This window comes from Anomaloglossus baeobatrachus, chromosome 4 (assembly GCF_048569485.1).
Source record: "Anomaloglossus baeobatrachus isolate aAnoBae1 chromosome 4, aAnoBae1.hap1, whole genome shotgun sequence".
In the NCBI taxonomy this organism is placed as follows: Eukaryota; Metazoa; Chordata; class Amphibia; order Anura; family Aromobatidae; genus Anomaloglossus; species Anomaloglossus baeobatrachus.
The window spans coordinates 689383538-689409690 of NC_134356.1; the positions used below are offsets into that span (position 1 = coordinate 689383538).

At 44.8% G+C, this 26153-nt stretch overlaps 1 protein-coding gene across 1 annotated transcript; it reads left to right on the plus strand.

Moving 5' to 3' along the window:
- Nucleotides 1-18841: 18841 nt before the first annotated feature.
- LOC142302919 (olfactory receptor 11A1-like) lies at nucleotides 18842-19789 on the plus strand. Its single transcript, XM_075344022.1, has one exon. The coding sequence runs from the start codon at nucleotides 18842-18844 to the stop codon at nucleotides 19787-19789; it is 948 nt and encodes a 315-aa protein (XP_075200137.1).
- Nucleotides 19790-26153: the final 6364 nt, after the last annotated feature.

A 26153-nucleotide genomic window follows, 5' to 3' on the forward strand; every position in this document is an offset into this window, starting at 1 on the left:
AATGTTAGTAGTGAATCACTCATTACAACATCATGCGGCAGAGAATTCCATAGTCTCACTGCTCGTACAGTAAAGAATCCTCGTCTGTGATTATGATTAAACCTTCTTTCCTCAAGACGTAGCGGATGCCCCCGTGTTCCAGTCGCAGGCCTAGGTGTAAATAGATCTTTGGAAAGGTCTCTGTACTGTCCCCTCATATATTTATACATTGTGATTAGATCTCCCCTAAGCCTTCGTTTTTCCAGACTAAATAACCCCAAGTTTAATAACCTGTCTTCGTATTGCAGCCCCCCCATTCCTCTAATAATCTTGGTCGCTCTTCTTTGCACCCTCTCCAGTTCAGCTATGTCCTTCTTATATATCGGTGACCAGAATTGTACACAGTATTCTACGTGCGGTCGCACTAGTGACTTGTACAGAGGTAGAACTATATTTTTTTCATGAACACTTATACCTCTTTTAATACATCCCATTATTTTATTAGCCCTGGCAGCAGCTGCCTGACACTGTCCACTAAAGTGAAGTTTACCATCCACCCATACACCCAAGTCTTTTTCTGTGTCTGTTTTACCCAGTGTTCTACAATTAAGTACATAATCATAAATGTTATTTCCTCTACCCAAGTGCATGACCTTACATTTATCTACATTAAACTTCAATTGCCACTTCTCAGCCCAATCCTCCAATTTACATAAATCTCCCTGTAATATAAAATTATCCTCCTCTGTATTGATTACCCTGCAGAGTTTAGTATCATCTGCAAATATTGAAATTCTACTCCGCATGCCCCCAACAAGGTCATTTATAAATATGTTGAAAAGAAGCGGGCCCAATACTGACCCCTGTGGTACCCCACTATGAACTGAGACCCAGTCCGAGTACGTACCATTAATAACCACCCTTTGTTTCCTATCACTGAGCCAGTTTTTAACCCAGTTACACATAGTTTCCCCTATCCCCATTATTCTCATTTTATGTACCAACCTTTTGTGTGGCACCGTATCAAAAGCTTTTGAAAAGTCCATATACACAACATCCACTGCATTTCCCTGGTCCAGGCTTGAACTTACCTCTTCATAGAAGCTGATCAAATTAGTTTGACAGGATCGATCCCTCATAAACCCATGTTGATACTCTGTCATAAGGTTATTTTTCTTGAGATACTCCAGTATAGCATCTCTCAAGAAACCCTCAAGGATTTTACCAACCGTAGAGGTTAAACTTACCGGCCTATAATTTCCCGGCTCAGTTTTTGTCCCCTTTTTGAATATTGGCACCACATTTGCTATGCGCCAGTCCTGCGGTACCGACCCTGTTATTAAGGAATCTGAGAAGATTAAAAATAATGGTCTATCTATCACAGAACTCAATTCCTGTAGTACTCTGGGGTGTATGCCATCCGGGCCCGGAGATTTGTCAACCTTAGTGATTTCGAGGCGGCGGCGTACTTCCTGCTGGGTTAAGCAGGTAATATTCAAGGGTGAATTTATGGCATCACTGGTCATGTCATCTGCCATGGCATTTTCTTGTATAAAAACCGTAGAAAAAAAGTCATTCAGCAGGTTGGCTTTACCCTCATCCCCTTCCACCATTTCACCAAGACTATTTTTAAGGGGGCCAACACTATCGCTTTTCAGTTTTTTACTGTTTATGTAGTTAAAGAATATTTTAGGATTATTTTTACTTTCTCTCGCAATGAGTCTCTCTGTCTCAAACTTAGCTAACTTAATTTGCTTTTTACATATTTTATTTAATTTTCTATAATTATATAATGCCTCATCACTACCTACCCTCTTTAATTCTTTTAAGGCTTTCTGTTTTTCTTTTATTGCTTCCCTTACAGCTCTATTTAGCCATAGGGGTTTCCTCCTATTTCTAGCATGTTTGTTCCCATAGGGTATATTTTCTGCACAAGCCCTATTCAGGATGCTCATAAAAGTCTCCCATTTGCTTTGTGTACTTTTATTACTTAGTACATCATCCCAGTTTATTGCACTAAGATCATCTCTCAACCGTTTAAAATTTGCTTTCCTGAAGTTTAGTGTCCTTGTAGCCCCTCTACTATACATCTTACTAAAGAATACATGAAAACTTATTATTTTGTGATCACTATTCCCCAAGTAACCCCCAACTTGTATATTTGATATGCGGTCTGGCCTATTGGTTAGTACAAGGTCTAGTAGTGCTCCCCCTCTTGTGGGGTCCTGTACCATTTGTGAAAGGTAATTATCTTTCATTGTTATCAAAAATCTATTTCCTTTGCTGGAACTGCAAGTTTCTGTTCCCCAATTTATATCAGGATAGTTAAAGTCCCCCATAATAATTACCTCTCCAAGACTCGCTGCTTTATCAATTTGCTTTATGAGGAGATTCTCTACCTCTTCCATAATATTCGGCGTCTTATAACACACCCCTATCAGTATTTTATTATTCATTCTCCCCCCCCTTATCTCCACCCATAGGGACTCTACATTCTCAGTACCCTCACATATGTTGTCACGCAGGATGGGTTTTAAGGATGATTTTACATATAGACACACACCTCCCCCTCGCTTATTTGTACGGTCATTCCTGAATAGGCTATAACCCTGTAAATTAACAGCCCAGTCATAGCTCTCATCCAGCCATGTCTCTGATATCCCCACTATATCATAATTTTCTTCCAACAATATTAATTCTAATTCCTCCACCTTATTTGTGAGGCTTCGGGCATTAGTGTACATGCACGTTACGTATGACTCTGTACCTATATTCCTGCTTACTGTATTGACTGTCCTAACCCTTCCCCCCGTACCACCCCCAATTTCATTACTTGTGCCCTGGTCACTATCTGCACTACATTCCCCTTCTATAAAGTGAATACCCTCGCCCCCCATTCCTAGTTTAAACACTCCTCCAACCTTCTAGCCATTTTCTGCCCCAGCAGAGCTGCACCCTCCCCATTAAGATGCAGCCCATCCCTAGCATAGAATCTGTAGCCAACTGAAAAGTCGGCCCAATTCTCCAGGAACCCAAAACCCTCTTTCCTACACCAATTCTTGAGCCACCTGTTAACCTCCCTGATCTCTCTTTGCCTCTCTGGTGTGGCTCGTGGCACAGGTAGTATTTCCGAAAATACCACCTTTGAGGTCCATGCTTTAAGCTTACAACCTAATTCCCTGAAATCATCTTTAAGGACCTTCCACCTACCTCTAACTTTGTCATTTGTGCCAATATGTACAATGACCGCTGGGTCCTCCCCTGGGTCCACCTTTCAGGAGAGCAGTCGGCCATGCCATATAATGCCAATGCGAGACTCGCGTGTATTACACATGAGTCTCTCGCACGTATGACACCGGACTAACACAGGGAATAAGTGCACTAGCTAGGAATAGACTCAATCTCAATGCATTTGTGCTAATGTAAAAATCCATTCATGACCTAAAAGTTGTGTGTAAACTTATCTTTTACTACACTACCTAATAATGTAATTGTTTGGTGACAACTCCTTGCAAGTTCTCGTTAAGTCATACTTTCTTTATTCTGTAAACAGTGGGAAAAATCATTATTTGATCCTCTGCCGATTTTGCAAGTTTTTCCACCTACAAGGAATGGAGAGGTCTGTAATTTTTATCATAGGTAACTTCTACTGTGACAGAATCCCCACCCCCACAAAACCGGAAAATTGCATTGTATGGTTATTAAATAATTAATTTGCATTTTATTGCATGAAATAAGTATTTGATCACCAACCAACCAGCAAGAATTCTGCTCTCACAGACCTGTTATTTTTTTTCTCCTACTCTGTACTCATTACTAGAGATGAGCGAACCGGTCCCGGTTCGGCTCGAGGCGGTTCGCCGAACGGGGGGTCTGGCTCGAGTTCGGCTCGTCGAACGTTCGACGAACCGAACTCGAGCCCATAGGAAACAATGGCAGGCAATCACAAACACAGTAAAACACCTAGAAAACACCCTCAAAGGTGTCCAAAAGGTGACAAACAACTCACAACACAACACAAACACATGGGAAAGTGACAAGGACATGTACTCATGCGAAAACAAAACAGCTGGACAAGGAAAAAGAGGAGGACACACAGATATAGGCATGGCACGCCCTTCTAAAGTCATGTAAAACACCGCAAGGTGACTCCAAGCGGAGTCTCCCTTTTTTCCAAAAATTGGGCCCCACACACCCACCCCTTCAGTGGCAGCAGTTGTGCCCCAGTTGTACACTTCACAGCTAGATTTGCATCAAGCACATTCAAAAATACGCCATTCTTATCCGTCCCCAGGATGACACCGGGGTAGGTAGCAAAGTCTTTCCTGATCCCAGCTCTGTTCATCTTGGCTTCTTTTAAAAACACAGCAAGCAAGGGTTACTCCAAGCGGAGTCTCCCTTTTTTCCAAAAATTGGGCCACACAGACACCCACCCCATCAGTGGCAGCACTTCGGCCCTAGTTGCAAACAGGATGTTTTGATTTGCATCAAGCACATTCAAAAATACGCTATTCTTAGCCGTCCCCAGGATGACACTGGGGTAGGTAGCAAAGTCTTTGCTGACCCATGACTTGTTCATCTTGGCTTCTTTTAAAAACAATGTAAGCAAGGGTTACTCCAAGCGGAGTCTCCCCTTTTTTCCAAAAATTGGGCCCCACACACACCCACCCATTCAGTGGCAGCAGTTGTGCCCCAGTTGTACACTTCACAGCTAGATTTGCATCAAGCACATTCAAAAATACGCCATTCTTATCCGTCCCCAGGATGACACCGGGGTAGGTAGCAAAGTCTTTCCTGATCCCAGCTCTGTTCATCTTGGCTTCTTTTAAAAACACAGCAAGCAAGGGTTACTCCAAGCGGAGTCTCCCTTTTTTCCAAAAATTGGGCCACACAGACACCCACCCCATCAGTGGCAGCACTTCGGCCCTAGTTGCAAACAGGATGTTTTGATTTGCATCAAGCACATTCAAAAATACGCTATTCTTAGCCGTCCCCAGGATGACACCGGGGTAGGTAGCAAAGTCTTTCCTGATCCCAGCTCTGTTCATCTTGGCTTCTTTTAAAAACACAGCAAGCAAGGGTTACTCCAAGCGGAGTCTCCCTTTTTTCCAAAAATTGGGCCACACAGACACCCACCCCATCAGTGGCAGCACTTGGGCCCTAGTTGCAAACAGGATGTTTTGATTTGCATCAAGCACATTCAAAACTACGCTATTCTTAGCCGTCCCCAGGATGACACTGGGGTAGGTAGCAAAGTCTTTGCTGACCCATGACTTGTTCATCTTGGCTTCTTTTAAAAACAATGTAAGCAAGGGTTACTCCAAGCGGAGTCTCCCCTTTTTTCCAAAAATTGGGCCCCACACACACCCACCCATTCAGTGGCAGCACTTGGGCCCTAGTTGCAAACAGGATGTTTTGATTTGCATCAAGCACATTCAAAAATACGCTATTCTTATCCGTCCCCAGGATGACACCGGGGTAGGTAGCAAAGTCTTTCCTGATCCCAGCTCTGTTCATCTTGGCTTCTTTTAAAAACACAGCAAGCAAGGGTTACTCCAAGCGGAGTCTCCCTTTTTTCCAAAAATTGGGCCACACAGACACCCACCCCATCAGTGGCAGCACTTGGGCCCTAGTTGCAAACAGGATGTTTTGATTTGCATCAAGCACATTCAAAAATACGCTATTCTTAGCCGTCCCCAGGATGACACTGGGGTAGGTAGCAAAGTCTTTGCTGACCCATGACTTGTTCATCTTGGCTTCTTTTAAAAACAATGTAAGCAAGGGTTACTCCAAGCGGAGTCTCCCCTTTTTTCCAAAAATTGGGCCCCACACACACCCACCCATTCAGTGGCAGCAGTTGTGCCCCAGTTGTACACTTCACAGCTAGATTTGCATCAAGCACATTCAAAAATACGCCATTCTTATCCGTCCCCAGGATGACACCGGGGTAGGTAGCAAAGTCTTTCCTGATCCCAGCTCTGTTCATCTTGGCTTCTTTTAAAAACACAGCAAGCAAGGGTTACTCCAAGCGGAGTCTCCCTTTTTTCCAAAAATTGGGCCACACAGACACCCACCCCATCAGTGGCAGCACTTCGGCCCTAGTTGCAAACAGGATGTTTTGATTTGCATCAAGCACATTCAAAAATACGCTATTCTTAGCCGTCCCCAGGATGACACCGGGGTAGGTAGCAAAGTCTTTCCTGATCCCAGCTCTGTTCATCTTGGCTTCTTTTAAAAACACAGCAAGCAAGGGTTACTCCAAGCGGAGTCTCCCTTTTTTCCAAAAATTGGGCCACACAGACACCCACCCCATCAGTGGCAGCACTTGGGCCCTAGTTGCAAACAGGATGTTTTGATTTGCATCAAGCACATTCAAAAATACGCTATTCTTAGCCGTCCCCAGGATGACACTGGGGTAGGTAGCAAAGTCTTTGCTGACCCATGACTTGTTCATCTTGGCTTCTTTTAAAAACAATGTAAGCAAGGGTTACTCCAAGCGGAGTCTCCCCTTTTTTCCAAAAATTGGGCCCCACACACACCCACCCATTCAGTGGCAGCAGTTGTGCCCCAGTTGTACACTTCACAGCTAGATTTGCATCAAGCACATTCAAAAATACGCCATTCTTATCCGTCCCCAGGATGACACCGGGGTAGGTAGCAAAGTCTTTCCTGATCCCAGCTCTGTTCATCTTGGCTTCTTTTAAAAACACAGCAAGCAAGGGTTACTCCAAGCGGAGTCTCCCTTTTTTCCAAAAATTGGGCCACACAGACACCCACCCCATCAGTGGCAGCACTTGGGCCCTAGTTGCAAACAGGATGTTTTGATTTGCATCAAGCACATTCAAAAATACGCTATTCTTAGCCGTCCCCAGGATGACACTGGGGTAGGTAGCAAAGTCTTTGCTGACCCATGACTTGTTCATCTTGGCTTCTTTTAAAAACAATGTAAGCAAGGGTTACTCCAAGCGGAGTCTCCCCTTTTTTCCAAAAATTGGGCCCCACACACACCCACCCATTCAGTGGCAGCAGTTGTGCCCCAGTTGTACACTTCACAGCTAGATTTGCATCAAGCACATTCAAAAATACGCCATTCTTATCCGTCCCCAGGATGACACCGGGGTAGGTAGCAAAGTCTTTCCTGATCCCAGCTCTGTTCATCTTGGCTTCTTTTAAAAACACAGCAAGCAAGGGTTACTCCAAGCGGAGTCTCCCTTTTTTCCAAAAATTGGGCCACACAGACACCCACCCCATCAGTGGCAGCACTTGGGCCCTAGTTGCAAACAGGATGTTTTGATTTGCATCAAGCACATTCAAAAATACGCTATTCTTAGCCGTCCCCAGGATGACACTGGGGTAGGTAGCAAAGTCTTTGCTGACCCATGACTTGTTCATCTTGGCTTCTTTTAAAAACAATGTAAGCAAGGGTTACTCCAAGCGGAGTCTCCCCTTTTTTCCAAAAATTGGGCCCCACACACACCCACCCATTCAGTGGCAGCAGTTGTGCCCCAGTTGTACACTTCACAGCTAGATTTGCATCAAGCACATTCAAAAATACGCCATTCTTATCCGTCCCCAGGATGACACCGGGGTAGGTAGCAAAGTCTTTCCTGATCCCAGCTCTGTTCATCTTGGCTTCTTTTAAAAACACAGCAAGCAAGGGTTACTCCAAGCGGAGTCTCCCTTTTTTCCAAAAATTGGGCCACACAGACACCCACCCCATCAGTGGCAGCACTTGGGCCCTAGTTGCAAACAGGATGTTTTGATTTGCATCAAGCACATTCAAAAATACGCTATTCTTAGCCGTCCCCAGGATGACACCGGGGTAGGTAGCAAAGTCTTTCCTGATCCCAGCTCTGTTCATCTTGGCTTCTTTTAAAAACACAGCAAGCAAGGGTTACTCCAAGCGGAGTCTCCCTTTTTTCCAAAAATTGGGCCACACAGACACCCACCCCATCAGTGGCAGCACTTGGGCCCTAGTTGCAAACAGGATGTTTTGATTTGCATCAAGCACATTCAAAAATACGCTATTCTTAGCCGTCCCCAGGATGACACTGGGGTAGGTAGCAAAGTCTTTGCTGACCCATGACTTGTTCATCTTGGCTTCTTTTAAAAACAATGTAAGCAAGGGTTACTCCAAGCGGAGTCTCCCCTTTTTTCCAAAAATTGGGCCCCACACACACCCACCCATTCAGTGGCAGCAGTTGTGCCCCAGTTGTACACTTCACAGCTAGATTTGCATCAAGCACATTCAAAAATACGCCATTCTTATCCGTCCCCAGGATGACACCGGGGTAGGTAGCAAAGTCTTTCCTGATCCCAGCTCTGTTCATCTTGGCTTCTTTTAAAAACACAGCAAGCAAGGGTTACTCCAAGCGGAGTCTCCCTTTTTTCCAAAAATTGGGCCACACAGACACCCACCCCATCAGTGGCAGCACTTGGGCCCTAGTTGCAAACAGGATGTTTTGATTTGCATCAAGCACATTCAAAAATACGCTCTTCTTAGCCGTCCCCAGGATGACACCGGGGTAGGTAGCAAAGTCTTTCCTGATCCCAGCTCTGTTCATCTTGGCTTCTTTTAAAAACACAGCAAGCAAGGGTTACTCCAAGCGGAGTCTCCCTTTTTTCCAAAAATTGGGCCACACAGACACCCACCACATCAGTGGCAGCACTTGGGCCCTAGTTGCAAACAGGATGTTTTGATTTGCATCAAGCACATTCCAAATCCACAAGCATTTACTCTCCCCAGGATGACACAGGGGTAGTAAATTCCTTCTGGATCCATGACTTGTTCATTTTGATGAACGTCAGTCTGTCCACATTGTCACTGGACAGACGCGTGCGCTTATCTGTCAGCACACATCCAGCAGCACTGAATACACGTTCAGAGACAACGCTGGCAGCTGGACACGACAAAATCTCCAAGGCGTAACTGGAGAGCTCTGGCCATTTTTCTATGTTTGAAGCCCAAAAGGAGCAAGGCTCCAGTTGCACAGTCATGGCATCGATGTTCATTTGGAGATACTCCTGTATCATCCTCTCCAGCCGTTGAGTATGTGTCAGACTTGTTGTCTCTGGTGGCCTTGCAAAAGAGGGTCTAAAAAAATTATGAAAAGATTCCATAAAATTGCTGTTACCGGCACCAGAAAAGGTCCTACTGGTACGGGTAGACTGTTGAAGATGACGAGACCGTCCCATGTTTGTCAAGTTACAACTGGGAGATTCACTCCCTGCACCTGCACGGTTGTTTGGTGGAAAAGCCGAGCTAAGATCTAGTAACAGCTTCTGCTGATACTCCTGCATACGTGCGTCCCTTTCTATGGCTGGAATTATGTCACAAAATTTGGACTTGTACCGGGGATCTAATAGTGTGGCAATCCAGTAGTCATCATCACTTCTAATTTTGACAATACGACTGTCATGTTGGAGGTAGTGCAACAAAAAGGCACTCATGTGTCTTGCGCAGCCATGCGGACCAAGTCCATGCTGTGTTTGTGGCATAGAGGTGCTACCCGTTCTTTCTTCCTCTGACATCTGACCCCAACCTCTTTCAACTGAAATTTGACCAAGGTCTCCCTCATCCGCTGAGTCTTCCATGTCCATGGACAGTTCGTCCTCCATTTCTTCATGTTCTCCTGCACCTTGCTCAACATTTCGCCTGCTACTATGCGCCCTTGTCGATCCCTGTCCCCCATGGTCCCATGCCTGCTGCGTTGGTGATGATGAACGTCTGGACCTTCGTGATGTTGTTGTCCCTTGCGCATATGAATCCTCCTGTAGTTCCTCCCCTTCATGTTGTCCCACCCCCTGACTCCGAATAGTGTTTAGCGTGTGCTCCAGCATGTAAATGACTGGAATCGTCATGCTGATAATGGCATTGTCAGAGCTAAACATATTCGTCGCCATGTCGAAACTGTGCAGAAGGGTGCATAGGTCCTTGATCTGAGACCACTCCATCAGGGTGATCTGCCCCACCTCTGCATCTCGTTGGCCCAGGCTATACGTCATGACGTATTGCACCAGGGCTCTGCGGTGCTGCCACAGTCGCTGTAACATGTGGAGAGTTGAATTCCAGCGTGTCGCCACATCGCATTTCAGGCGATGAACCGGCAGGCCAAAAGACTTCTGGAGCGATGCAAGTCGCTCTGCTGCGGCGCTTGAACGGCGGAAGTGAGCTGACAGTTTTCGTGCCCTGTTCAGAAGGCCATCTAGGCCGGGATAGTGTGTTAAAAATTGCTGCACGACAAGGTTCAACACGTGAGCCATACAAGGTACGTGTGTCACCTTGCCCAGGCGAAGTGCCGCACCCAGGTTTGCAGCATTGTCGCACACGGCCTTACCAGGCTGCAGTTTGAGTGGAGACAACCATTTATTAAACTCGGACCGCAAAGCTGACCACAACTCCTCAGCTGTGTGACTCTTATTACCAAGACATGTCAAGCTAAAGACCGCCTGATGCCGTTGCGCTCTGCTGCCAGCATAGTAATGAGGGGTGCGTGATTCCTTCTGCGCAGTGAGAACGCTGGTGGCCTGACCAGGCAGGCTTGGGGCGGAGGTGGAGGACCCAGATGAGGTGGAGGATGCAGAAGCAGTGGCGGAACTTGGACAGACAGAGGATTGACACACAAGTCGTGGGGACGGCAAGACTTGTGCAGCAGACCCTTCACCATCTATCACCATAGTTACCCAGTGCCCAGTCAGCGACATGTAACGTCCCTGTCCATGCTTACTGGTCCAAGTATCGGTGGTGAAATGCACCCGTTCACACACAGAGTTTCTCAAGGAAGCGGTGATGTTGTGTGCGACATGCTGGTGTAGCGCGGGCACACCTTTCTTAGAGAAGTAGTGGCGACTAGGCATCTGGTACTGGGGCACAGCGACAGACATAAGGTCTCTAAAATCCTGTGTGTCCACTAGGCGGAAAGGCAGCATTTCGGTAGCCAACAGCTTACAGAGGGATAGAGTCAACCTCTTAGCTTTGTCATGGGTCGGAGGAAGTGGCCTTTTATTTGACCACATCTGAGGGACAGAGATCTGGCTGCTGTGTGTAGACGGTGTTGAGTAGGGTGTCCCTTGAAAAATGCAGGTTTGTGAGGAAAGTGCAGGCGGAGACATGATGTTGCCTTCATCCAACGTTGGTGCTATCGATGTCTGAGAGAGCTGTACACACTCACTTGTTTCCCCTTCCAAACCAACTGACGACCTTACAAGCAAACTGCCTGTTGCGGTTACAGTGGTGGAAGTTTTGCGTGGAAAAACAGGTGTGGCAGCTGTCCCCACAGTCCTAGAAGATGAAGAGCGCGCGGATGCAGTGGAAGGGGCGGGCGGTGGATGGTTCGCTCCACTAGGCCGCATTGCAGCACGGTGAGCTTCCCACCGGGACTTATGATATTTAGTCATGTGACGATTCATGGAAGAAGTTGTCAAACTGCTGAGGTTTTGACCTCTACTAACAGAATCATGACAAATGTTACATATCACATGAGTTGGGCGATCTTTTTCGATGTGAAAAAAGGACCAGGCTAGGCAAGGCTTAGAGGCCATGCGACCTGTTGATCCACCCCGAATAATGCTCATAGGCAGAGTGGTGGCTGAGGATGCAGTTGTAGACGTGCTACCAGTGCTCCGACTCTGTCCAGGAAGGCGCAAGGTAACTTCGTCGTCGGTTGCATCCTCCTCCACCGCCTCTGTTGACCTCCTCGAGTGCCTGACTGGGGGTTGACAGTAGGTGGGATCTAGAACGTCATCATCAATTGTTGTGTTTGCACTCCCCTCCCCCTCAGACCGAGCCTCTTCTTGCCCTGACCGAATATTTAAGTTGTCATCCCAATCGGGTATCTGCGTCTCATCTTCATCAGTATGTTCCTCATTGTCTATAACCACAGGTGTTACAGTTTGTGACAAAGGGTCAACATTATGCTCAGAAACTTGGTCCTCACGGCCTGAATCTGAGTCACAAAGGTTCTGGGCATCACTGCAGACCATTTCCTGTTCTGTACTCACTGTAGCTTGGGAGCAGACCTCTGATTCCCAGGCTATAGTGTGACTGAACAGCTCTGCAGACTCAGCCATCTCAGTTCCACCATACTGTGCAGGGCTGATGGAGACTTCAGAGCTGGGAGAAAGCAAGTTTGATTGGGATGACAACTCAGAGGACTGGTGTTTTTTGGATGCGGTACTTGAAGTGGCAGAGAGGGCACTTGTTGGACCACTTGAGATCCATTCAAGCATTTTCCTTTTTTGCCCATCATCTACCTTTGTTCCTGTTGTTCGTGTCCGTAACAAAGGGAGCACATCGGATTGTCCACGGTAAGTAGTAGACATCTTACTTTTGCTGGTAGATGGTCTATCTTCAGCAGATGATAATGGAGCTTTGCCACCTTCCCCACGGACAAAACCTTTTTTGCCTTTTACACCACGCCTCTTCCCCTTTCCACCAGCATCTGTCATTTTGCCACTCATGTTGATTGCGACAAGATTGTGGACTGAAAATGTGGTAGTAAAAATTGAGAGGTGGTGAAGATTGCAGTGGTGGTCTAGCTTTATTAACAGCAGAATAATAAAGAATAAATATCCCTGACAATGCAACTTAGTTATAATTAGTTGGAGTGTGCAACGCAGGCAGACGTGCTGCAAATGTCTTTGCACTAGTGGGACTATAGCAAAGTCCAATAGCCACGTATAGGATGCCACTAGGTACACTGAGTGTTTGCTAGTATAATGGCTTGGTTAGAATGAGTTGTAGTGTGCAACGCAGGCAGACGCGCTCTGCAAATGTCTTTGCACTAGTGGGACTATAGCAAAGTCCAATAGCCACGTATAGGATGCCACTAGGTACACTGAGTGTTTGCTAGTATAATGGCTTGGTTAGAATGAGTTGTAGTGTGCAACGCAGGCAGACGCGCTCTGCAAATGTCTTTGCACTAGTGGGACTATAGCAAAGTCCAATAGCCACGTATAGGATGCCACTAGGTACACTGAGTGTTTGCTAGTATAATGGCTTGGTTAGAATGAGTTGTAGTGTGCAACGCAGGCAGACGCGCTCTGCAAATGTCTTTGCACTAGTGGGACTATAGCAAAGTCCAATAGCCACGTATAGGATGCCACTAGGTACACTGAGTGTTTGCTAGTATAATGGCTTGGTTAGAATGAGTTGTAGTGTGCAACGCAGGCAGACGCGCTCTGCAAATGTCTTTGCACTAGTGGGACTATAGCAAAGTCCAATAGCCACGTATAGGATGCCACTAGGTACACTGAGTGTTTGCTAGTATAATGGCTTGGTTAGAATGAGTTGTAGTGTGCAACGCAGGCAGACGCGCTCTGCAAATGTCTTTGCACTAGTGGGACTATAGCAAAGTCCAATAGCCACGTATAGGATGCCACTAGGTACACTGAGTGTTTGCTAGTATAATGGCTTGGTTAGAATGAGTTGTAGTGTGCAACGCAGGCAGACGCGCTCTGCAAATGTCTTTGCACTAGTGGGACTATAGCAAAGTCCAATAGCCACGTATAGGATGCCACTAGGTACACTGAGTGTTTGCTAGTATAATGGCTTAGTTAAAATGAGTTTGAGTGTGCAATGCAGGCAGACGCGCTATGCAAATGTCTTTTCACTAGTGGGACTATAGCAAAGTCCAATAGCCACGTATAGGATGCCACTAGGTACACTGAGTGTTTGCTAGTATAATGGCTTGGTTAGAATGAGTTGTAGTGTGCAATGCAGGCAGATGTGCTCTGCTAATGTCTTTGCACTAGTGGGACTATAGCAAAGTCCAATAGCCACGTATAGGATGCCACTAGGTACACTGAGTGTTTGCTAGTATAATGGCTTAGTTAAAATGAGTTTGAGTGTGCAATGCCGGCAGACGCGCTATGCAAATGTCTTTGCACTAGTGGGACTATAGCAAAGTCCAATAGCCACGTATAGGATGCCACTAGGTACACTGAGTGTTTGCTAGTATAATGGCTTGGTTTTAATGAGTTGGAGTGTGCAATGCAGGCAGACGCGCTCTGCAAATGTCTTTGCACTAGTGGGACTATAGCAAAGTCCAATAGCCACGTATAGGATGCCACTAGGTACACTGAGTGTTTGCTAGTATAATGGCTTGGTTAGAATGAGTTGTAGTGTGCAACGCAGGCAGACGCGCTCTGCAAATGTCTTTGCACTAGTGGGACTATAGCAAAGTCCAATAGCCACGTATAGGATGCCACTAGGTACACTGAGTGTTTGCTAGTATAATGGCTTGGTTAGAATGAGTTGTAGTGTGCAACGCAGGCAGACGCGCTCTGCAAATGTCTTTGCACTAGTGGGACTATAGCAAAGTCCAATAGCCACGTATAGGATGCCACTAGGTACACTGAGTGTTTGCTAGTATAATGGCTTGGTTAGAATGAGTTGTAGTGTGCAACGCAGGCAGACGCGCTCTGCAAATGTCTTTGCACTAGTGGGACTATAGCAAAGTCCAATAGCCACGTATAGGATGCCACTAGGTACACTGAGTGTTTGCTAGTATAATGGCTTGGTTAGAATGAGTTGTAGTGTGCAACGCAGGCAGACGCGCTCTGCAAATGTCTTTGCACTAGTGGGACTATAGCAAAGTCCAATAGCCACGTATAGGATGCCACTAGGTACACTGAGTGTTTGCTAGTATAATGGCTTGGTTAGAATGAGTTGTAGTGTGCAACGCAGGCAGACGCGCTCTGCAAATGTCTTTGCACTAGTGGGACTATAGCAAAGTCCAATAGCCACGTATAGGATGCCACTAGGTACACTGAGTGTTTGCTAGTATAATGGCTTGGTTAGAATGAGTTGTAGTGTGCAACGCAGGCAGACGCGCTATGCAAATGTCTTTGCACTAGTGGGACTATAGCAAAGTCCAATAGCCACGTATAGGATGCCACTAGGTACACTGAGTGTTTGCTAGTATAATGGCTTGGTTTTAATGAGTTGGAGTGTGCAATGCAGGCAGACGCGCTCTGCAAATGTCTTTGCACTAGTGGGACTATAGCAAAGTCCAATAGCCACGTATAGGATGCCACTAGGTACACTGAGTGTTTGCTAGTATAATGGCTTGGTTAGAATGAGTTGTAGTGTGCAACGCAGGCAGACGCGCTCTGCAAATGTCTTTGCACTAGTGGGACTATAGCAAAGTCCAATAGCCACGTATAGGATGCCACTAGGTACACTGAGTGTTTGCTAGTATAATGGCTTGGTTAGAATGAGTTGTAGTGTGCAACGCAGGCAGACGCGCTCTGCAAATGTCTTTGCACTAGTGGGACTATAGCAAAGTCCAATAGCCACGTATAGGATGCCACTAGGTACACTGAGTGTTTGCTAGTATAATGGCTTGGTTAGAATGAGTTGTAGTGTGCAACGCAGGCAGACGCGCTCTGCAAATGTCTTTGCACTAGTGGGACTATAGCAAAGTCCAATAGCCACGTATAGGATGCCACTAGGTACACTGAGTGTTTGCTAGTATAATGGCTTGGTTAGAATGAGTTGTAGTGTGCAACGCAGGCAGACGCGCTCTGCAAATGTCTTTGCACTAGTGGGACTATAGCAAAGTCCAATAGCCACGTATAGGATGCCACTAGGTACACTGAGTGTTTGCTAGTATAATGGCTTGGTTAGAATGAGTTGTAGTGTGCAACGCAGGCAGACGCGCTCTGCAAATGTCTTTGCACTAGTGGGACTATAGCAAAGTCCAATAGCCACGTATAGGATGCCACTAGGTACACTGAGTGTTTGCTAGTATAATGGCTTGGTTAGAATGAGTTGTAGTGTGCAACGCAGGCAGACGCGCTCTGCAAATGTCTTTGCACTAGTGGGACTATAGCAAAGTCCAATAGCCACGTATAGGATGCCACTAGGTACACTGAGTGTTTGCTAGTATAATGGCTTGGTTAGAATGAGTTGTAGTGTGCAACGCAGGCAGACGCGCTCTGCAAATGTCTTTGCACTAGTGGGACTATAGCAAAGTCCAATAGCCACGTATAGGATGCCACTAGGTACACTGAGTGTTTGCTAGTATAATGGCTTGGTTAGAATGAGTTGTAGTGTGCAATGCAGGCAGATGTGCTCTGCTAATGTCTTTGCACTAGTGGGACTATAGCAAAGTCCAATAGCCACGTATAGGATGCCACTAGGTACACTGAGTGTTTGCTAGTATAATGGCTTGTTTAGAATGAGTTGTAGTGTGCAATGCAGGCAGACGCGCTCTGCAAATGTCTTTGCACTAGTGGGACTATAGCAAAGTCCAATAGCCACGTATAGGATGCCACTAGGTACACTGAGTGTTTGCTAGTATAATGGCTTAGTTATCAGTTGGAGTGTGCAGAGGACAAGAGGGTACAGTGGCAGGATTGTGGTGCTCTGGGTAGAGGAATGGAAGCCTGCCTTTCTATTCCCTCCTAATGGTGAAATGCAGGTAGGAAATCCCTGACCTGGGCTACACAGACGCTGTTGCTGTTTGCAGGACCTGTCACCTATGGCTCTCTGACCCTGCCGGTTGGAGCCCTTAAAAGGACTGCTATAAAGTGCTCTCCCTAAGCTGTCTAACGCTGTGTATGCAGCGCATACAGCTGTATCGGCTATAGGACTCAGGAAGACGGAGCTGCGACAGTGATGTCTGACACCAAAGACGCAGAAGGCAGATAATGGCGTCCGTGAAGAAAATGTCCGGTTTTATAATGCAGGGACATGTGACATGCAGATCCTATCACACATGCCGTTGCTTCTCTGGCTCAAAGTCCACTTAGCTGTGTGTGTGTCTGGGATTGGCTGACATGCTGGCCCGCCCCACAAGACGCGCGCACTTAGGGAAGGAAGACAAGAAAAAAAAAAAAAAAAAAATGGCGATCGCCATTATAGAAACAGCAGTGATCTGAAGGCGCTGTTCACGCACACTATACACTGAAATGTGATAATAGTTTGATTCACAGAGTGACTTACACTATTACAGCAGAAACCAAGCTATGATTTAGCTGTTTTTTGGCTGCTAGAACCGTTCTCGAACGTTTCTAGAACTACCGAGCTTTTGCAAAAAGCTCGAGTTCTAGTTCGATCTAGAACATGCCCCAAAATCACTCGAGCCGCGAACTGGAGAACCACGAACCACGAACCGCGCTCAACTCTACTCATTACCTGAATTAATTGCACCTGTTTGAACCTGCTCCAATAAATGACACCTGTCCACACACAATAAATCACACACCAACCTCTCCACAATGGCCAAGACCAAAGAGCTGACTAAGGACATCAAGAACACAATAAGACTGGACCTGGACTGAACCTGCATAAGACTGGAATGGGCTACAGCTCAATAGGCAATCAGCTTGGTAAGAAGACAACAACTGTTGGCACAATTATTACAAAATGGAAGAAACACAAGCCTCTAAGAATACAGTTAGTAACACACTATTGTGTCAAGGATTAAAATCCTGCACACAATGTCCCCTACTCATGCTAGCAAATGTCCTTGCCCGTTTGAAGTTAGCTGTTGACCATCTGGATGATACAAAGGAGGCTTGGGAGAAGGTCATGTAGTGATATGAGACCAAAATGGAATTCTTTGATATCAACTCTACTCTCTGTGTTTGGAAGAAGAAGAAGGGTGAGTGTAACCCCAAGAACACCGTCCCAATTGTGAAGCATGGGGGTGGAAACATCATACTTTGGGGGTACTTTTCTGCAATGGGGACAGGACAATTTCACCGTAATGATGAGTTTGAGTATGGATGGGAAATGTATCACAAAATTTTGGCTGTTAACCTATTTTTCTCAGTAAGAGCATTGAATATGCTCCCAAGACAATACTAAGGACCAGAGGGCACTCACTGTGGGTGGAAGAGAGGAGATTGTGGCAGCTTAATATTCTTTACAGTTAGAGCAGTCATATTGTGGAATGCCCTACCACAAGAGGTTGTATTGGCAGTCACTATATCAGGTTTTAAAAATGGGCTGGATGATTTCCCCAGTACAGACAACAATGTCAGTTATAAATGATTTAGTGAAAATGTATAATTGGTGGATGAAGGTTGAACTAGACAGTCCTAGGTCTTTTTTCAACCTAAGTAACTATGTAACTATGTAACTACAGTATATAAAAGATGGATTGTTGCTGGGTATTCCAGCATGACAGTGACCCAACACACAAAGCAAGAGTAACTAAGGAGTGGCTCCGTAAGAAGAATTTCAAGGTCTTTGAGTTGCCTAGCCAGTCTCCAGACATGAACCTAATTGAAAATCTTTGGAAAGAGCTGAATCTCAATGTTGCCCAGTGACAGCCCTGAAACCTGAAAGATCTGAAGATCATCTGTATAGAGGAGTCTTCAAAACCCCTGACTGCAGTGTGTGCAAACCTGGTCAAGAACTACAGGAAACATCTGACCTCTGTAACTGCAAACGAAGTTTTCTACCAAATATTAAGTTCAGTTTTTATATTGCATCAAATACTTATTACATGCAATAAAATGCAAATTAATTGTTTAAAAATCATTCAATGGGGGATTCTGTCTATCACAGTTGAAGTTACCTATGATAAAAATTACAGACCTCTCCATCCTTTGAGTGTGAGAAATCCCGTAAGATTAGCAGAGGATCAAATACTTATTTTCCCTACTTTATAAAAAGATGTTCTATAACTCTGACAGACTCCTTTAAGTCCTTTGAACTTTCACGCGTTCCTTCTGCTAATCTACGTGACTTAGTTATATGGTCCTTTCTTTTGAATATTAGATATTTCGGGTTTTATAAAGGTATCAAACAAGTTACATGGAATAAAAAGTCTCTTTTTCACAGACAGCACAGTGTTTTTATCATAACCTGACCATTATTCCATCTTACATTGATTCACCCAGATGTACAATGAATAAGACTTTCATATCAGAAATCATCCTCACAGGGTTTGGAAATATCCAGAACTTCAGGCTCCTCTTTATCTCCATGTGTCTCCTCATCTACTTGGTCACAATAATAGGAAATCTTATCATTATCTTGTTGGTGTCATTGAACTATCGCCTCCGATCTCCAATGTTCTTCTTTCTCGGTCACCTCTCCTTCTCTGATTTGTTGGTCACTTCAAATGTTGTCCCAGTCATGGTGAGCATTACATTGACAAATGGTGGTAGCTTGGTCCTCACAGGGTGTATAGCACAGTTTTTCTTTTTTGGAGCTTTTGCAACTACCGAGTGTCTCCTGCTGACAGCAATGTCCTACGACCGATATCTTGCCATTTGTAGACCACTGCACTACTCAACCATTATGCATGACAGACTTTGTATATATCTGGTCGGTGGATGCTGGTTTCTTGGTTTTGGACTAACCACTATACCAATATTTTTGATACAGACATTGTGGTTTTGTGGTCCAAGAGTCATAGACCACTTCTTTTGTGACTTTGGACCTCTTCTGGAGCTTTCCTGTTCAGATGTTTCTATAGTGAAATATGAGGTGCTGTCCCTCTCCGGTATCGTTACCACCATCCCCTTTGTGTTTATTGTAGTCACTTATGGCTATATCTTTGTAACTATCATGAAGATCACCTCAGTCACTGGGAGGAAGAAGACATTTTCCACCTGTAGCTCTCACCTGGCTGTCGTATGTACCTATTATGGGGCACTCTTTGTGATATATGTTTTACCTCGAGGAGGGAACTCCACAACTATTAACAAAGTGTTGTCTCTAATGTACACTGTATTTACGCCATTATTCAACCCAATCATATACGGCTTAAGAAATCATGAAATCAAAATGGCCGTGCTGGACTATTTATGTCCGGAAGCAATATGGAGAAAGCTAAAACATTTTACATGATTTCCATTATTTCTTTATATTTGTAATGTTGTAGTATTTTTTTTTTATAAACTGAGCTTCAATACTAAACAAAACTTTCACCCTATAGAAAAACCTGTCGTAAACATGAAGGGGCAAGCAGTTGTGTAGGATGCCTATGCCGGTCTTTAATCTCAAAGGTGTCCCATAGTTTAAAAAATAAAACTACGGTATATTGTGGGGACATAAAGATAAATAATGAGTGGGATGAAGGGGGATTGGCGAGAATCATGCGGGACTTCAGGAGTCGATAAAGGTGAAGCACACTTCTGAAATTCCTGCTTATTCCTCCAATGGATGGGTTTTTTAATGATTTGGGGTCTTAGTAAAAGGTCTCAAAGATTTTAAATTCAAACATGACATGAACTCTACATGGGTTCTTGAAAACCTATTAAATTACTTTATTGAAGATAAAATAATGGAGATACCCTCCAGGTATTGCTGAAATTCTGCAGTTAGCTAATATTGAGCAAGACTCGCCATAGTGTACAATGTGAGAATAATAACAAGTTTGTTTCTTTCCTTCAATATGGAACCACAGATGAAACCGAGGTTATAAAATGCCAGGATTGCTTTGTGTAGACAACTTAAGTAGTGATGAGCAGGCACTACCATGCTTGGGTGCTCTGTACTCGTAACTAGTGATGAGCGGGCACTACCATGCTTGGGTGCTCTGTACTTGTAACTAGTGATGAGTGGGCACTACCATGCTTGGGTGTTCAGTACTCGTAACTAGTGATGAGTGGGCACTACCATGCTTGGGTGTTCAGCACTCATAACTAGTGATGAGTGGGCACTAACACCAGGATTGCTTTGTGTAGACAACTTAAGTAGTGATGAGCGGGCACTACCATGCTCAGGTGCTCAGTACTCGTAACTAGTGATGAGTGGGCACTACCATGCTTGGGTGTTCAGCACTCATAACTAGTAATGAGCGGGCACTATCATGCTCAGGTGCTCAGTACTCGTAACTAGTGATGAGCGGGCACTACCATGCTCAGGTGCTCAGTACTTGTAACTAGTGATGATCGGGCACTACCATGCTCGGGTGCTTGGTACTCATAACTAGTGATGAGCGGGCACTACCATGCTTGATATTCGTAACTAGTGATGATCAAGCACTACCATGCTCGGTGCTCGTAACTAGTGATGAGCGGGCACTACCATGCTCAGGTGTTCACACTCATAACTAGTGATGAGTGAGCACTACCATGCTCGGATGCTCAGTACTTATAACTAGTGATGAGTGGGCATCACCATGCTCGGGTGCTCGGTATTCGTAACTAGTGATGAGCGGGCACTACCATGCTTGGGTGTTCAGTACTGGTAACTAGTGATGAGTGGGCACTACTATGCTCTGGTGCTCATTACTTGTAACTAGTGATGAGCGGGCACTACCATGCTTGGGTGTTCAGTACTCTTAACTAGTGATGAGTGGGCACTACTATGCTCTGGTGCTCATTACTTGTAACTAGTGATGAGTGGGCACTGCCATGCTTGGGTGCTCGATGCTGAAAAAAAATTGTTCTCGTAGACCTCGAGAGCTAAGAAGACGTTGTAGACAATCCGTTCCAAGCAAAGACTGAAGTTTATTCCGAGATAGCGACAGAGCAGATAAGACAGGTTATCGGCACGAAGACTCCCGCAGGTGTCTTGCAGAACAGCAGAATTAGCAACAGATGAAGAAGACATGTCCCCCTATAGGCATGTGGGGGCTTTTATACATGTTAGACAAAGGAAAGCTCATACTGCAGAGAAAGGCGTACACATTAGAGAACCAAGAATATAATGATACATCATGACATTATTTACGAGCATTGCGGTAGAAACTTATCAGATCCCTATGGGCCTCCATGGTACTTTTAATTAATTCAGTAATGTTGTCATGGGTAACATCTCTGATCCCTGAAGGCGCCTCTACTTCACATAACTCTGCAAACACTGACAACTCTATTGACAACTTTGTTTCTTTATCAGTTCAATATACCTGCTATTCATGACGACACATCACCATCTATCACCTGACGCAATTGTATTCTTCTATTCGATTTAACCTTTTTAGACTTTTTCCTATACTTGCTAATAACACTGATGTCATCTCTTTCTCCTCTCTGGGGGAGAACTCTAGCCAGTGCATCTCATTAGCTGCAAAGTTAGTTTGCTCAAGTCTGCCCAAGATGGCTGTTAGGTACAACATGGCTGCTCAGCATATTTTGGCTGACTAGTCTCTAACAACTCCCCCTTTTGTACTCTGTCCAGAGTACAACTTACAGCACTGAGAGACGCAAGGGTGAATTGCTATACACAGGATTATCGAGAGACCGCATTGACTCATACACCTGTAAGCCAGTTTTTTCAAGAGATCAGATTGAGCATATACATGGAGGGCCCACATCCCTAACAAAAACACAAAAAACACAAAAAATAAATAATCAAAGTAGGAGTCCAATGTAATCAAAGTATGAGTCCCAAGGTAATGAGTCCTGGAACAGTCCTTAAATCTTATGATCCATGTTTCCTGCTTTTTTTCCTCTCCAAATTCTGGAATCTCCAGATCTTCTCCCTCTGTCACACTATCAGAGTCCCACTGTATAGTGTGAAACTCCCCCTCCAGATACTCCGGCGGATCTATCGTTAGGGACCTGGGAAAAAATAAAAGTGAGGTATCAGTTCTTACCAATATTAAGAAGTTTACATTGATTAATGTGAATAATTTTAACACCTTTTTCTCTTGGCTTGCTAACCCTATGTACTCTTAAAACTGTGGGGCCAATCACTTGAGTGATAAAAAAAATGAATACTACCAATTTGCTTCTCTGAGTTCTACCTGAAATTTTCCAATTTGCTTCTCTGAGTTCTACCTGAAATTTTCCAATTTACCTCTCTGAGTTCTACCTGAAATTTTCCAGTTTGCTTCTCTGAGTTCTACCTGAAATTTTCCAGTTTGCTTCTCTGAGTTCTACCTGAAATTTTCCAATTTGCTTCTCTGAGTTCTACCTGAAGTTTTCCAATTTGCTTCTCTGAGTTCTACCTGAAATTTTCCAATTTGCTTCTCTGAGTTCTACCTGAAGTTTTCCAATTTGCTTCTCTGAGTTCTACCTGAAGTTTTCCAATTTGCTTCTCTGAGTTCTACATGAAATTTTCCAGTTTGCTTCTCTGAGTTCTACCTGAAGTTTTCCAATTTGCTTCTCTGAGTTCTACCTGAAGTTTTCCAATTCGCTTCTCTGAGTTCTACCTGAAGTTTTCCAATTTGCTTCTCTGAGTTCTACCTGAAATTTTCCAATTTGCTTCTCTGAGTTCTACCTGAAGTTTTCCAATTTGCTTCTCTGAGTTCTACCTGAAGTTTTCCAATTTGCTTCTCTGAGTTCTACCTGAAATTTTCCAATTTGCTTCTCTGAGTTCTACCTGAAGTTTTCCAATTTGCTTCTCTGAGTTCTACCTGAAGTTTTCCAATTTGCTTCTCTGAGTTCTACCTGAAATTTTCCAGTTTGCTTCTCTGAGTTCTACCTGAAGTTTTCCAATTTGCTTCTCTGAGTTCTACCTGAAGTTTTCCAATTCGCTTCTCTGAGTTCTACCTGAAGTTTTCCAATTTGCTTCTCTGAGTTCTACCTGAAATTTTCCAATTTGCTTCTCTGAGTTCTACCTGAAGTTTTCCAATTTGCTTCTCTGAGTTCTACCTGAAATTTTCCAGTTTGCTTCTCTGAGTTCTACCTGAAGTTTTCCAATTTGCTTCTCTGAGTTCTACCTGAAGTTTTCCAATTCGCTTCTCTGAGTTCTACCTGAAGTTTTTAACTATGATCTGAGCTTCTGTAACAAATTTGGATTGAAAGGATTTTTCAATAGGATCGACACAACTTTTAGCCATCTGAAAAGCAGAATACTGCTAAAGGTGCTAAATCTGTTGATGGTTTTGGTGCCACTGATCCCTCTGTTTTACGGCTTTTTCTGGGCTAGAAGATACAATGTAACTTGGCAAATGAACAGGCATCTGTCTTCCTGTCATTAATTCAAAAAAAGAAATTCCTATGGATTTGGAAGCCACAGCACGGATGGCCAGCAGAATAGCTGGTAAAATCAAAGGGGCAAATCCGACTATGTGTCTTACTTGATTCATCATCCAGTGTACAGCCAGTACATGCTTCATGCACAAAGTGAAGCCCTTTTCCACGGACGTTAACAACCGAGATGAAAAACCCAAGGCATGTAAATGACTTGCAATTTCAGAACTTTCTTTGGGCCATTCTTGCAAAAGCACAGATGAGATGGATACATCCCCTGTGTAGGCTTGGATGTAAAAGGGCTGGGATGGGTCAGGGTTGATTAATGCCATGGCTGCAGTGAGAGCCTGCTTTAACCCGTCAAAGGCCTGTAGGGCTTCGATAATGATTTGGACATAATCATGCTCAATACATTTTAGGAGCTCATACAGTGGTTTAGCAAGACAAGCAAAATCTACAATAAATTCTCTGGAAAAATTAACAATGGGTAAAGAGAAAAATCCGTTTGCAATGTCAAGACATGAAAACACTTTACATTCATTCCTCAGCTGCGACATGACTTCAGGGACAGATGCAATAAAGTAAGCATCTAATGGAGTGTACTTATTTACAAGTCTCAGGTCCACAACCATGCGAAAGCTACCATCTGTCTTCCTGACAGGCGGGATGGGGCTGTTGCACAGGGAGTTTCTATGCACGACCACGCCCTGTTTTTCCAACCCAGAAACTGCCACCCGTATGTACGAGAGGATTTCTTCAGGAATTCGGTACTGTTGCTGGAAAGGTGGTAGCTTATCACCATCAATTTTAACCTGAGTTCACATTAGACCACAATCAGTTTCATTTGAAGTCCACAATTCTGGGAACAACTATTTCAATTCATCTTTTAAAGCATCATTTGCAACATTTTCCCCCAGAATTTCATCAGTACATAGATTCAATCTGGCAATGTCTACTTTATGACTCTCCAGCTCTTCTTCCACAGGCACAATAACAGAACAAACAGTGGCTCTCTTGTCACGCCACAGAACTCGGTTACATAAATCAACAACAATTCCCAATGCTCCTAGTACATCAGTTCCCAGAATGGTGGAGTCCAACTGTGGGTTTACCCAAAAAGTACATCGAAGACCCCTTTGCTTCGATCCCCCTGAGTCCTGAAATCTCAGGTTCACTGGACGGCTTTTTGTTGCTTGAATACAGGATCCTTCAAATCCTACCAAAGTGGTAGTTTCAGGCAGTCCAGGGGGTGACTGCAATTTGTGCCCAGTTACCGAAACCGAGGCTCCTGTATCAACGAGAATGTCTTCCCACGATAGCCCCTCCATTCTCCCTCTGACATACGGTCGTCCATCCCTGCCCAGGGAAAGATGGGCAAGAAAGGTGAGGGGAACAGGGGTTCACGGCATCAATCCGTTTCTCCCGCTGTGGGAAGCCCAAAAAATCCATCATTCTTGTCTATGAGAGTCTTTCGCTCCACAGCCCCCACCTCTGCCCCAAAGAGACCATCAGCGAGAGCCCGGTCCTCATATTCCTGCAGCTCCTTCACTGCTGGAGCATAGAAACGAGGAGGGGTGGCTCCACCCTGAATAGCATTGATCTCTGGGCTAGGGGGCGGAAGGTCCCTGAGTGTCAAGGTTAACCATTTGAAGACCATTGTACTGCTGATACTGCCGGGGATCATCCACGGGGGGATAAGGAGGTCTTACTCCCTGCGGATGGGGTCCGGGAATACCTCGGGACATGGGGGGGTTAAATGGTACCCGTGGTATGTTCCTCTGCTCCAAATGAGGACACTGACGTTTAATATGTCTCACCTGTCCACAGAAATAACACACCAAAGGACCCCTATTGGGGTTCTGAAAGGGGGGGCTCTGCCGACTGGGACCGGCCCATTCTCGGCAGCTGGCCATCCCCCCCTGGAAACCCTGGTCTCCGTGAATCAGCAGATGCAACCTGAGGCGCGCGGTAGGCAAAAACATTAGATTCGTCTCCCTTCGTCTCGGACTGCATGGTTCTGACATTGGTTAACAAGGCTTCGACCACATCCTCAATAGATTCAGCATTATTCAAAACCCCTGACTTGAAAGCCCCATCCAAGGGTACTTTCTTCACAAACTGTTCCATCATCACATTTCTATTCCATTGATCCATACTACTCAATAACTTGTCAAACACTACACACCAGGCTGCAACCCACTTACTTGCTTCAACAATGAGCTCATCCCGTTTCTTAATTTTGAAGGACTCTAACAATCCCGGATTAGACTTTCTCCCTCGTGGCTTTTGGGAGATCACTATCTTCATCCTCCCCTGAGAATCTATAAGGTCATAATGAATCCCTCTTC